The sequence below is a fragment of the Aulostomus chinensis genome, chromosome 2 (genome assembly GCF_037954235.1).
Source record: "Aulostomus chinensis isolate RoL2024-O1b breed Wild chromosome 2, RoL_Achi_v1.0, whole genome shotgun sequence".
Taxonomy (NCBI): domain Eukaryota; kingdom Metazoa; phylum Chordata; class Actinopteri; order Syngnathiformes; family Aulostomidae; genus Aulostomus; species Aulostomus chinensis.
This window is the reverse complement of record NC_141321.1, coordinates 11,266,329-11,280,736: the sequence shown is the minus strand read 5'-3', so window position 1 is coordinate 11,280,736 and position 14,408 is coordinate 11,266,329. Positions and strand designations below refer to the sequence as shown.

General features: G+C 44.8%; 1 protein-coding gene across 5 annotated transcripts; it reads left to right on the top strand.

The window, feature by feature from the left end:
• The first annotated feature begins 4,496 nt into the window (after positions 1-4,496).
• On the top strand, positions 4,497-13,656 carry LOC147269061 (uncharacterized). 5 transcript variants are annotated; one of them, XM_086193704.1, is made up of 6 exons: positions 4,732-5,187; positions 5,307-5,460; positions 5,596-5,984; positions 9,216-9,407; positions 12,653-12,726; positions 13,362-13,656. In XM_086193704.1, exons 1-3 carry the CDS (start codon positions 5,102-5,104, stop codon positions 5,752-5,754), a joined length of 399 nt encoding a protein of 132 aa, XP_086049830.1. In that variant the 5' UTR covers positions 4,732-5,101; the 3' UTR covers positions 5,755-5,984; positions 9,216-9,407; positions 12,653-12,726; positions 13,362-13,656. The 5 variants fall into 5 exon arrangements, 3 of the variants coding, with proteins under 3 accessions (XP_086049830.1, XP_086049822.1, XP_086049838.1); XM_086193696.1 differs by having other exon boundaries at positions 12,653-13,656; XM_086193712.1 differs by lacking the exons at positions 12,653-12,726; positions 13,362-13,656 and adding an exon at positions 12,145-12,165.
• The last annotated feature ends 752 nt before the right edge of the window (positions 13,657-14,408 follow it).

The following is a 14,408-nucleotide window of genomic DNA, read 5'->3' as shown; positions in this document are numbered from 1 at the left end:
CACGTCTTTGGACTGTGGGAGGAAGCTGGAGTACCAGAGAGAACCCACACAGGAACATGGAGAACATGCAGACTCACACAGAAAGATCCTGTGCTGGAGCCGGGACTTGAACCCAGAACCGTCTTGCTGCGAGGCGACAGTGCTGACCATTGCACCGCCGTGCCACAAAACCTGAATGCTACACAGTTACGAATTAATTTTAGCTCATTGCTCATTACTTGAAGGATGTTTTGTCCTTCTATTTTTTGAGACCACACCGAGCCAACCGACAAATTGTAAATATCTGACATTTTTCTAAAGATAGTAACAGTAAAGAAAATAAACAATGAACATTCATCCTAAGACTTACAATAATGTAATGTATGGTCCAACAGTACAACAGCAACAGTTAGAACTCCTGAAATTGATGCCATCTGCAGAAAACAAGATGATTCAGTTGCCTTTGTTGTATTTCGCGGCCATAGAAGCAGGAGTCAATATTTAATTCATCATCATGTGCTCCTGTGCCCTGCACAGGCTTTTACTGTGATCCTCTCTTGCAGTAAATATGTTGTAACTGCATGACTTGAGCTCTCCTCCCAAGAGTCGGCATTTTCTTCAGCTAATCCGTGCGGATCGGGGAACCTGTATTTGAAGATTGACACCTCGTGGGGAACTTGAAGTGCAGCTGTTCCAGAAAGTGTAGCTCCACACCTTTTCTGCCTCTTCAGTTACTGAATTCAGATGAGCTGTGGAAGTCTGGAGAAGTGGTTCAAGAGGCCTAGCGGGGGATTTTGGACATCGGATCTAAGAAGGAGCCATCTTCCAGCACCATCCCGAACAAACCAATGATGCAGTGGTGAGACTCCAGATATTTAGTTTTATCTAGTCTTAGTAGCCATGAAGGACAGCAGAGGACAGCAGACTGACATTGTTTTGTGTTCCAGCCGCCTGAGCCACAAACTGGTGTGACTGGTCAGTGAGGGGAGGGCACACAAAGGGTGTCTCCTTACCTGCCCAAAAATGGTGCCTTGGAAAGCTGTTGACGGAAAGTTGGAAACTGAACTGAACTGGGAGCCATGAATGCTAGCTAAATGACACTGGGCCATAGTTGCCAGGGTAGGAAGAGTCTGCTTGTCATAAACAGATCCGCCTCGGGCCAGGTGCTGGTTCAGATTCTTCTGGCATGAGCAGGCATCATGATGATAATGCCTGCAAGGCATTTAGCAGCAGCCGTATTGCTCGTGGAGCACTGCAAATGAGGAGAAAGCTCCTTCAGGGGAATGGAGAAAGCAGAAGGATGTAGGCAGCTAGAACGCAGGTGAGCACAGCTCGACTTGTGCACCATCCTCCCTTGAGAGCATGAAGCTGCTGTATACCAGAAAAGACCTGAGAGGGGCCAGTGCATCTGTGCATGCCCATGAGGACAACTCATCATCACCAAGAGACAAGCTGAGAAATACCAAGAAAAGAATCAGCTTCATATTACCAGATACTGGTTCATTCAAACATGCATGAATTGGTCCAAAACTGATCCTCAGGCTCAGCTCTGGACCTCTCTGGTTACTTCAATCTAAATTATCTGTCTCTCCATTCCCGTCATCTGTGCTATAGACTGTATGATTAAAACCCATCGGCATGTTGTGCAGTCAAGTGTCATCATCTTATAGCAGCAGCTCTGCTCCCGCTGACAGATTATGATCTCCTGTTATATTGTGATAAAAAGAGCAATGCTTGGATTTCACATAGCTGGAGGGCTTAAAGAGTGTCTGTTCAGCATTTCCCCTGCTGTGATTCCTCTTTTATCTCCGTCAAAACAGGACAAAATCATTAGGGTCATTGCCTATACGCCTGTTTCCACATGCCTGCACAGCTAATGAGTGCGAACAAAAGAAGCCACACTTCAAACTGTAAAGGATTTACCAGCTTGTTGATTGTAAAAGCACAGTGGCAAAAGCAAAAGAGAAAAGGTCATGAGATCACCAAGAGTGAGTTTGATTGTGCTAAGCACCAATGTTGTGATTGTAGAGGAACTTGTGGAAGTGTTGTGGCTTATGGTGACAAAGGAAAGGAACTTAGCAGGTCCCTGGGTGGACTTAAAATCCCTCTCCCCGTGCTCTCTCTCTATTTAACTCACCCGTTTTTCGTATCCAAGAATCAGTGTGGAGGTGATCTGACCATAAATATGTTAGGACCCCTGAGTTGGTTTGCATTGTGTCCCTTGAAATAATGTTTTTTAAGCTGCATCATATAGCAAGGCAGTAAAAAAATAGCTGTACATTCCTGCAACCTCATCCAAGGTTGCCTATAACAGTTATAGAAATTGACGGTTGTGATGGAAATCGAGGACAATGTGACACCGCATTACACTGGTACCACTTTCTGTATAGTCCAGGGTGACTGACAGCCTGTCAGCAGCTGTGACAAGAGACACTTGGTCATGTTCTAGGATGTTAAACTGACCACGAGGCAGAGTTTTTTCTGAAATCTGACAGAATACTTTCCATAAACAGGTGCAAAGTGTGCTGAAGTAACTGTATCAGCCTAAAGCACCCAGCCAGCTGAATATCTAGAGTTGGGTAAAGGAGACACCTGTCATAAATGTAGCATCAAGCTGTGAGGAATTTACAGATTTCTAAAACATAAAAAAGGACGACATTTTGTGTGTCGCAGACTCACATCAAAGCAATACTTAACCCAAGTGTAGTTTGCCTTTCAGGTAATCATAAATAGGCATCTTTTCCCTAAAGCGTTACTTCTTTGTCATTCCAGAATGCAGAAAGAGCCAGCCATGTACATTTCACTGAAGCCTTGAAATTAATACTGACTGATGGCTAGTAACCAATACAGCAACACAGCAGTCGCAGAACTGCCCAAAAACTGCAGTTTACAAACTCTCAAGCACATCATTCTGTTTTTTTTATCCTGCTAGATGCTCTGTAATCAATAAAACTTTGAGTTGGGTTAAAAATAAACTATGACCTTCTTGCTCATTCAATGGAACCAACTCACTTGTTCATGATAGCGCAAAACCAGAAAAGTTACTGTTCGTTTGGTTTTTTTTAAATTTTTTGGCTCATATTGCAGGAGTTGGATATCTCTGCCACTGTTAGTAGTCAGTCTCCATTCGCTTCAAGCTGAATATAGGTGCTTGGCTCTTTCTGCCTTCTGTCTTAAAAGTAGCAGGGGAAAAGATGTGTATGTGAGCTCAAGACACCTATTTGTGAGTGCTTGAAAGACAGCCTTCATTCAGGACTCCTCAGTGGCCGTGCTGGAGACGGCTGAGTTGACAGCATCACAGATATTCACGCTGCAAACTGTTGGCGCTGCTCTCAGAGCTGCTCTGCTGTCTTCTGATCGGGAGACTGCGCGTGGCATTTTATTAAACTGAAGCCCCTGTCACTGAAATGGAATCATCTTGAGGCGAGTACTTTGTTACTCAGCATGTTATCCTGCCCTAAGTGTCAGTTTTGAAAAGGCTACAGGAGAGCCTTGAATGAATTAAACTGGTCAGCAGCAATTCAAAGGGATAAGGATATTATATTGTTATTCTGGATGATGTTGAACACCATAGGAAATGGAATGAAGTGTTCAGGTCCCAGTGCACATAACGGCAAATAATAAGTGCATTTTTCTTTGCTCAAAATGAGGCAGATGTCAAACCTTGTTCACATTATCTGCACGTGTAAACATGCTTTGAATAGCTACGCGCCATTATCTATATATATCCCAGACTATCAGGAGCCAGAGGGGAAACGCTGGCGTATTTGCAGGTGTTGTTCAGCTGATAAAACCAGGTGTTTTTTTAATTGAGAAGTTGTGACATTTGTCTTCTTAGTCCCACAGAAAACAATCTGGCCTTTTTAATGGTCAGCCTAAGCTGTTACGGTCTGAGCTGGGGGGGAAGTAGACCCAATGGCAGATGGGGAACGAGGAGAGTTCACAAAAAAGGTGTTTATTTTACAAGACTTGTACAGATGTGAGGGGGAGACCGGAGGCTGGAGGCGGGGGACTTGAGACTGGAGGCCCAAGACTGGACAATGACAATAGAAGTGAAACTGATGACAACGACGACAGTGACAACATTAGTGACACTTTCAACATCAATGACCTGACATGGGCTGCGTCCGAATTGCCAAGTGGCAACCTACGTCCTACCGCTACGACCTACCGCAACAGCCTAAACACGGCGGTACCATTCAGACACCGTAGAAGACTGGTGGTGAAGCACGACCTCTGCTGGCAGAGCACAGATACCGCAAATAGGTAGACAGCACCAATGAAAGCCCCACCTGCTGGCCTGGTTGTCGTACTGCACTCCACTCTGAACGCACCTTTCACTCATTCTCTATTATTAAGCACATTAACGCTCCTATAAGTCATCAACAATGACTATAAATGTTGGTGTTGCATAAGAATGGGAGACTGTTGGTGGCGCAAACTTGGCTTGCAGGTCTACAAGTTTTTAGGGGACGAAGAAGAAGTCCGCGGTGCATTGTGGGGCACAGGTATCTCCGTAGGATGCACCTGAACCGACCTACAATGTGGGCGTGTTTAGGCTGGAATTTAGGTTTTGAAGTAGGTCGCAACTCGCGCCAGTTGTGGTTTCGGACAGCTTACGACCTACACTGAGACCTACGATCCGAACTACTCGGCAATTCGGACGCAGCGATGGACAAAGGGAAACATGGAGGTTAAATATACGAGGGAAAACGAGGCACAGGTGGTCCAATCAGCCAGGTGAGGCAATCACAGGGAGGAGCACAGGAAGACAGGACACTGACTTCACAACAAAACAAGAAACACGAGACAGGGACCGTGACATAAGCCTTTTTACTGAGACGTTTGCAGACAAGGGGCCTCATGTATCAACATGGTTTACGCAAGAAAAAAAACTTGCGTACGCCAGGATCGACGGTCACGTTCAGATGTATCAACGCGAAAAGTTCGTTGATTCTTGCGCTGTTTCACGCCAACTCGGGAGGTGCCGTAGAAGTGGGCGGAAGCCGATTTTTGCGTTAACTGCACTTTGGTCCATTGGTGACACCCTGTGGCGGTGTTTGGTGACTGACATTTGATAACCGCACATACATCCGGCACAAAAAAAGCCTTCCAGCGGGAGATGGCGGACCGTTCCGGGGTGAGTCAGTCGACCCTCAGCCGGACCATGCCCTGGGTGGTGGACCTGATCATCCGCCTCTCCCACAGGTACATTAAATTCCCTTACAGTGCGGTTGAATAGGTCAATATTAAAGTGCAATTTGCAGCAATAGCCGGATTCTCTAATGTCTAATTCTCTAATGACTGCACTCATGTTGCCATAAAAGCGCCGTCCCAGAGGAACACGCTTACGTTCATCGTAAGGGTTCCTACTCCATCAATGTGCAGATCATGGATGCGCAGAGGCTGGAGGGATGGACGCCGATCCCAGCCGGACAGCCGTCCTCAAAAGCCAGAATTTCACTTCCTCAATGTGTAAGGGTAAGAAGCGATTACACGATTCATGAAGCCAGATTCATTTATTTTGTCCACGAAACGTTGCAGAACATTTATCAGGTGGTCGAGCCGCTCATTGATCCCTGTTATTCCCCTAATAATGTCCTCCTGCGACTGCAGGACCTCCTGTGTGAGGACCCTCCCTCTGGATCCGTGTGGGCCGGAGGATGCGCCGCTGGGTCCGGGTGGGCTGGAGGACCGTCCGCCGCTTGTCGGCCTGGTGCTGGGGCCGGGGGACAGGCTGGTCCGAATGCCGCTGGTCCTGGCGGACGACTCTGAGCCGGTGGACGGGCTGGCGCGGGAGCCGGCAGGGGTGCTGCACGTCGGCGGCATGGCTGACGGATCAATTTCTGTTAAACATATTGGTTTATTCAAGTGTCTGATTCTGTGTATTTGTTGCCTTTACTCTGTGGCAAAGCAGGTGGAAATGTTGCGTAAGACATGGAGTTGCCACTGACCCTCCAGGCTCTCGGAGTCAGCGTGGGTGGCAGCGACAACCCCCCACAGAGGTGCTGCCCGTGACTGCCGCCACCCTCTGCTCAAACTCCATCAGGTGCCCCTCTCCCTGACCCCCACCTGTCTGGCTGGCACTCCTCCGGAGGGCAGCTGCTTCAGGTCCTGTTAGTGCCATTTTCCATATTGTTATTTAAATTTACATTGAAGCCAATTGATTCTTGTAGTTACTGCATTTAGTGATAGCGCAGTGTTGAACTTTAGCCAATAACAGGTCCAACCACTTTCTTTTCATCTCGCGGGGGTGCGTTGCTCCGAGCCCACCGCCTTCACCCTCTTGCACTTCTTATCCACTCACGTTTGTTTATCCTGACACCACTGGACAGGCTGCCAAACAAACTCTGCTGTCTCTCCTCCACCTTCACTACCAGCTCGCACGGCGTGAACCTCTTTTTCTTTGACATTATTTTGCGATCGGCAACAGCGGAGACCCTATTTAAATGAATTTGTGTATTTATAGGTGGGCGTAACGGGGGCGGGCCCGGTCCTCCGACATCTGCGCTCAATTCCACGCTGATTGGGATTTTTTTTTTGCGTACGCAACTCACTCTCTTCTTGCGACCGCAAGTTTTTAGTATGAGATCCACGCAAATATTGATACATGAGGCCCCAGATCTTTAGTTTTCCTAAAATGAAACAACCAGACTACAGTGCTGTCACATTCATTTTCTACTGAGAATCAAGGCGATATCTGGCATTTTGTTTGAGGTTCTCACCTCAGGGGTTCTTCTGTGTTGCTGGACATTCATTGTGAAAAATAACTTTAGAAATTTTCATTAAATAATTATAAGAATGGAAAAAAATAATAATTATGCTGAAGCAAATTTGACCAAAAACAAATTCATTAAAAACTTAAATGCGGAGGCCTTGTTCTTAAATTACTACTTTAAATTAACAACCAATTGTTTCATTTACATCCAGCATTTTTTTTTAACATTGAATAAACTGTGACAAGCTGTTGCCTTAATTACGGTTAAAGCTTACGATGGCAGAGGTTCAGTACGGCAAACACGGCCCTCTAACTGCGTAGTTTTATTTACAGCATTGTTGCACGCTTTACTACTAAAGTATGTTATACTAAAGAACATTTCAGCCTCCTATTTTTCTTCTAATAAAAACCCCTCTTCCTTCACTCGTGTAGTCAAAGGCCTCTAGATGATTCCATTAATGGTCTTCTAGTTACACGCATCTATGTGCCTCTCATTTCACGTATTAAACGATATACTTGTCTCATGCAGACATGAATAATTATGGTGTTCAAATATTACAATATGACGGGCAGCGGAAAAGCCTGTCTTTGTCTCCACGTCAATGTGGAGGGAGGCTGTAGAAGGTGGGTTAATGGAGCCGTAGAGGGACTCGTTTCGGCGTCTCTGTCGGAAACGGCTCCATCACCCGCAGAACATTTTGATTTAGCTTATGGTATGAATGGACCTGGTGTTCATATGAGACTACATGATACACACAGCATTATGAGGCTTTGACTGTGCTTGCGTGATACTGTCTGGTGCACTCAATCAGCATGTTGATAAACTAATGATGTGTTGAAATCAGTTCTGGATGCTCTTGACTACACACCAGACTTACGATACGTGAAGGCTGCCTGCAGTGCACACACCTCAACAAGCAGCAGAAGGAAACACTCATCCTCAATCATTTCTCAGGATCGTTGCGTGAGTTACAAGGTTGATTGACAGCTAGTTTTCTTCTCCAGTAACATTTTACATTTATCAAACACTCTACTTGCCTTACTGGCTAATGAGGTCCCTGCAGAAATGAGGTATTTTGGTAGGCTAACGCATAAAATAGCATTGGAATGCATCGTCATGGGTCATGGTGTGTTAACAAGATTACTTAACAGTTCAGAAAGACAATCTCCACAAATGAACGCCACTTTTCTGGATTTGGTTACGGATCCAACGAACAACACTACGGACACAAGACGTCATCAGAACTTTCGTCACGTTCATGATGTTTAATATCAGCAGCACCCTCTGGACTGTTATTCTGCCACTTATTTGCAACTGCAGTTTTGACAAAAGACATAATCCCCTTAGAAATTCACGAGCGTCAAGAGTGAACCTTGACTTTGAGGCGAGGGAACCAGACGTCCAACGGTGCTGCTAACTTCTTGGCTTTGGGACTCTTTCCTGTGTCATTCTGTTTGAATTCTCAGTACTGCTTCATTTACTCATCAATCCCTGTTCCTGTAAGATATTACTGGGCACACCTTCATTCCACGCCTCATGTCCATGTACAGCCGTACTCCATGAAACTGTTAATGCAATGGCTTCTGCAGATGTTGATTGCATTCATCTGCCAGTGAAAAGAAAGACTGAGAAAATTGGTTAGGTCATTGTGTTTAACTTTGCATAAATATATTATTTATCATTTATATTTTATTCCCAAAGCAGACAAATTCTCATTTTTTAAATTTGACCATTACATGCGCTTAGACGATCATCGATGAGTCCTATATTCATTAAATTCATGAAAAAGTAAAGAACCTAATGACCACGAGCAATAAAACGTCATAATGATGAATAATTAGGATATAGAATTGTTAAAGACGCATCATTTCAATTCACTCAATATTTATATGATACTGTTAAAGCATGCTACGAGTCCTCTGGTTCACAACTCTCATCAGGAGCATCCATTAGGAAGGTAATAAGTCTCATTGTTAACCCCTTGATGCTGAGTGCCATGAATTCTCGACACCCCGCTTCCACTCGACCGCAGCTGACATAACGCATGCACTCCCCCAATGCTGGTTTGTGCACAGTCGACGCCTACCGAGGAATCTGCAATTTCAGTAAACGTTCTACCATTTTTACCATTCGTGCCTGTGGTCGCTAGTTTGCACAATACCTAACATTATATCTATACACAAAGTAACAATCTCCACTTAATGTAGCATCAGCTTGAATGCAAAAACACAAATAATTTTTTTTATATAATTGTAAATCAATTCAGGCATCAAGGGGTTAAAGCTTTGCCGGATGATATGGTGCATCAAAGTATTATGAGTGTTTAGGAGAGTAGTCCTTGAGCATTATGAGTACAGTCCTCCTCACGTACGATAAATGTGGTACACTTGTAGTACAATGGATACAGGAATACTGGGAGTTATCTTCAACCTCTCTCTTCTTTGAAGTACACAGGGATCTCCACCTGCCAACGCCTGCCCGCAGTCCTTGACCATGTTGTTTCCTGTGCTCCGTCAGGGAAGACTCCGGCACTGCGACCTGAGGTCAAACATGAAAGCTCAGTTCGGAATCGCATTCGGTTAACTGCAAAATCAAGGGCTGTGAATTGATCTGACAGTTCCGGCTTCACCTGGGAGAAGAAAAGAAGGGATCTTCTTCTCCACAGTCGTGACGAATCCTTCACAAGCCAGACGTCTGCAGCGTGAGCAGGTGGAATCTGATGCATCTGTTGTTTCTTTATTTATCTCCCACCTGATAGTCTTTCCTTCCTTAAATATTCATTGATTAGTTTCACAAATTAATAAATGAAAAGGCAATCTGTGAATAATCTAGCAGTGACTACTGCAGTTTCATTTGGCAGCATTCAGAAAGTGTCTGTTGCTGGAGGCGTGGTAGAACCAGAAGATTGTTCCAGAAATCTTCATGGTCTTTTTGCGTGTGCGTTTTTTTTTTTTTTTTTTACGTTGCAGTTTTTTGGACACGTCTTTAAAGCGCTTGTCCCTTTCTTCTTCTGCTTTAGGGACACACGACATGATAAAGCTCTCACTGAGATGTCAGTCGAGGAATTTTTTGTATGCACAGGTAGCCCTCATTAGCATAATGGAGTGGCGGGCCATGCATTTCACGCGTAGGCCCTCAGTGACGTCCTGATGAGTCCTGCCTAAATCAATCCACCTCATCATTCTATCAATATGACACCACGGCTCGAGAATCCATAGAGAATAACACCTACACATGACATCACCTGCACGGTGGTGCAGTGGTCAGCACTGTTGCCTCACAGCAAGAAGGTTCCGGGTTCAATCATTCCTGCAATGGACTGGCGACCCGTCCAGGGGGAACCCCTCCTCTCACCCAAAGGCTGCTACGATGAAAATGAAAGTAAACGGATTATTTGCCTTTGTTTTTGAGAATGTGCAACAGCAAAACAATTGAACATGTTCACGCCAAAGACGCTACGTTGTTTTAATTATAAATTACAAATGATCAGAATTTATTTTTTCATTTTTAGTATTTTTATTTCATTTCCATTGATTTAATACTAAAGAAATACAATGAATAACCATTAACAATAAATATAGAAGCTTGCACTCACCTGCACTCATCCATGCTCCTTTCTTTTTTCAAGAGGACTTCAACAGCTTCAGATCTATCTCTTCTCTTCCTTCGGCCATCGTGGGTTAAAAAAAATACAGCATTTTATATATATCAGACAGACAGCAATTTCCCTGGCGGAATGTCCAAAAGGGATCAATAAAGTAATCTGTCTGTCTGTCTGTCTGCCTTCGGCCATCGTGAGTTAAAAAATACAGCGTTTTATATATATAGCTGTTGGTAGCTCACAGATCTCCAGATTTAGTTCCAATATTTTGCAAAGTGCCACCTTTCAGGCTCTCATGAGTGCTTAACAAATCCCAGGACGCGTACTGGCCTTGGTGTCACAGACTCAAGCTCTGATTGGCTTTCGCAACAGACTGTGTCCGTTCACTCACAGCACACAGGAGCCTGCTCTGTTGATTCTGTAGGCCTTAGGCAGATTTCACTAAACCTGACAACACAAGCTAGCTGAAATATGATTGGATAAAAACTCTACCGTAATATACAACGCTGGAAGCTGCGCAACCAAGTGGATATATGATGACATGAAGAGAACAGATTATGGAGAATGATTTTATTAACAGGGCTGCACGGTGGTGCAGTGGTCAGCACTGTGGCCTCACAGCAAGAAGGTTCCGGGTTCAGTCCCGGCTCTGGTACGGGATCTTTCTGTGTGAGTCTCCATGTTCTCCCCGTGTCTGCGTGGGTTCTCTCCGGGTACTCCAGCTTCCTCCCACAGTCCAAAGACATTAAGAGGGGACGAGGCTGATTGATACTCTAAATTGACCGTAGGTATGAATGTGAGTGTGAATGGTTGTTCGTCTCTCTATGTTGGCCCTGCGATGGACTGGCGACCTGTCCAGGGTGAACCCCGCCTCTCGCCCGTTGACGCTGGGATAGGCTCCACCCCCCCCGCGACCCTTAATGTGTAGGAATAAGCGGAAGATGACGATGGATGGATGGATTTTATTTACATTTGTTACAAAAAAAAAATAGTATGTTAAGGCCAGCAGAGAAGGCCTTGCTGGCGCTGACGGCCCACCACTAGCATGAAGTCATTCATAGATGAAGTGCGTAACCACCGTTTCAACACCTTTCATCTTGTGAGGAATATATCACTTTGAGTTGGGTGTAGATGTCTTTTATGGACAGCTGTCAAGTTGTGATGATGCCATCAGGTATCCCTGCTTGTGGTTTATCTCTGACTATCATACATTCAGCAGCAATGGGCGTCCAGGGGCCACGGTGCTGTAACACTTGGGGAATTTATCGTGTCATGAATGGACTCGCCTTGCCTTGCACTCTGATCATCACCCGTCCCTTAAAACTACTGTGTGTGCATTCAATACCTTTTACTGCATCTCATCTGTACCAGTAATTATTCATTTCTATTTTTCACCTGCCCTCGTGATGCGCTTTATTGTAGCCAAAAAAAAACCTGCAGCTCTTTTCCTCCTCTTTGGCAGCTTCGGTGGTGTCTGTCTCCCTGTGCGCTGCTGAGTACACTGAAGTGTCAGCATGGGTGGAATTTTTAAAAGATAGCACAGTAGCTTATGGGACTCCAAATGCTGTAATACCCTGATGTATACAGCTTAATAATAACAATAGCAGCAACTGTTCTGTGATTGCAGCCATTGTTCAATGATAGCAGCCGAGCGTTTTTCACAGCATCTGGGACGAATATGCCCTTCAGTCTCCTGGTTCAGGTCCTGATACTGTGCGTAGAGCCCTCCTGGATGAAAGGGTTGGGCAAACACTCCCCCTTGATCGGGAGGCCCTTTTTTCCCGCACCTACTGATGTACATTTCACAGATAGTGGGTAGACTGATGCCAAGGATTTTCTCTGCAGGCTGTAACACCCGCTGCAGGGACTGTCTGCCTGCAGCAGAGCGCTTACCGAACGACACAGTGATGCGGGACTCGAGGAACTGTAGTGCAGAGGCTGGTGTTCTTCTTTGGCCTTCCTGACTGTGTTGATGCTCCTCGTGAGAGTATCGGAGAAGTACCTGTACCTGCAGGTATTTAATGCAAGAGGCAGCTCTATGATGGAGGGAGGAGGAGGAGGAGAAGTCCACCTGCCTTGTTTTCTTTTTATGATGTCGTGGCTGTTTACGTTGCACCGGGCTTCCAGGCTTCCACTTCCTGTTAGATTCATCTCTCCATCCAGCCTGATTGTAGTGGCAGGATTGATTATTCATCAACTTTTTGCAATTATTTAATCACCCAGTAATCACACACTTTACAGTAATGACACTACAGTTGCTAATCCCTCGAAGAAAAAAAATAAAACAGTAGAAATGCTTTCTTGGAGAGGCTGTAAATATTCTCATTATTTTGTTTTTTTCATGGCATCAAAGATGACAGGAAGGTGTACAGCACAACACCGTGACGCTCATGGAAAGAGACCCCACCACAGACAAGGCCTCAGCAGGTGTGGACGACGGCTGAGCCTGATCTACTTTTCATCCAACCTGGAACTTTAGGGATTCAGAAGCAGAAGAAACGAACTGCTTGTTTAAGGCTTTAGCTCCCGGGTGACTATAAGTGACTTATGAGGAGAGGTTTGCAATTTAATGTTGTGTAATGGAAAAGTTACATAATGACTAAGTAATACACTATTGTTTGTGGGCTGTCACTGTCAGGTATTTTTTCCTCTTAGCATCTTTATTTGTGTGTATTCCTTTGTCTAATACTCGGTTGACCCTCTTTAGTTCCTCTTTTATTTTGAAATACACTTCCCTCTTGTGTTTTGCTTGGTTTTACTTCCTGTCTTTGTATGTTTCCCTCCTGTAATCATTTGTGTCTAGTCATTTCATCAGTCCTGGTCAGTGCCAGCTCTATCGCTCTAATGGGTCTCAAGTGGGTCTTGTTCCTGATTAGGTTCTAGTCATGTTCTCCTTTAGTTGCCACAGCAACAATAATCATTCCCTTGTGTTTTCCCATTGTTTGTTCCCAGTGAGCTTCTTTGTGTTCTGACCTGACTGGACTGTTTTTTTCTGCTTTTGTCTTTTTGGTTGGTGCTGCCTTGTCGTTGATTTTCCTGGTTATGTGGACCCTGTCGAGAAGTGTCAAGTGGAGGAAGTGAGGAAGGGGCCTAACATTGAGCAACTATCGAAGTGTTTCTGTCTGCTACTGAACCTGAACGCATCACTGTGAGAGAATGACTTTCTGATTTGTTTTGAATGTAGCACACCTTCAGAGTGTGATGATGTCACTCCTGCAGCTTTGCCAACAGACCGAAGTACATACGAGTCCAAAGCACTGGACACTGGAGACACATACTGTATCAATACCGAGTGTAGTATGTGGTCAAGTGCTATTCAATTGCAATCAGATGACAAAAAAATAAACACATTTTAATAGCCACTGTAATGAGGGCCTTTTCTCTGGGATGCTGGCTATCCTCTCACTTGTGTTAATGAAAGTGTTTTTTTTTTTCCTCTTCAATGGAGCACCAATGAAGCTGTACATTAAAGTGAAACTGGAGCTGGCACCGTCTCCCTGCACTGCCTTCAGATGCTTGTAATGATTTCCCTCCTCTCACTGTGTCCTTTCTGTTATTTCAGCAGTTATCGGAGTGTTAACACTTGTGGCATTCTCCTTAAATTTAACACTCTCTGCAACTGGCAAGTCATCCCTGCTCAACACTCGTGCATGCAGGATTCAGCGATAATGAGTTCGTCAATCATTGAGCTGGATTCCTTGTCTGCATATTTTACTTGGTAGGGCAGCCGCATGAATGTTGATGGTTCAAATCGGCTGAAAAGCCCCATTTGTCAACTTGGCTGCGGTGCAAAGTGAACCGCTGAGTCTCAGTGGATTGTAAGTCGCTGCAGCCCCTAATTGCTATTAGAATCTGTTATTATTTACAGTAGACACAATCAAGAGATGACCGAGTGAGCTCAAGCATCCCCTGATTGCTTCAAAGAGGTGTGTGTGTGTGTGTGTGTGTGTGTGTGTGTGTGTGTGTATGTGTGTGTGTGTGTGTGTGTATTCAGGGGTCAGACTAGTTTCTCCACATCTGATGAAAGCAGTCCAGGTTGAGATCCCTGTATAATTGGAAGGTTTGACCTTAAAGGTGAAGCTGACATTTAAGTGACATTTTTAAAGGAG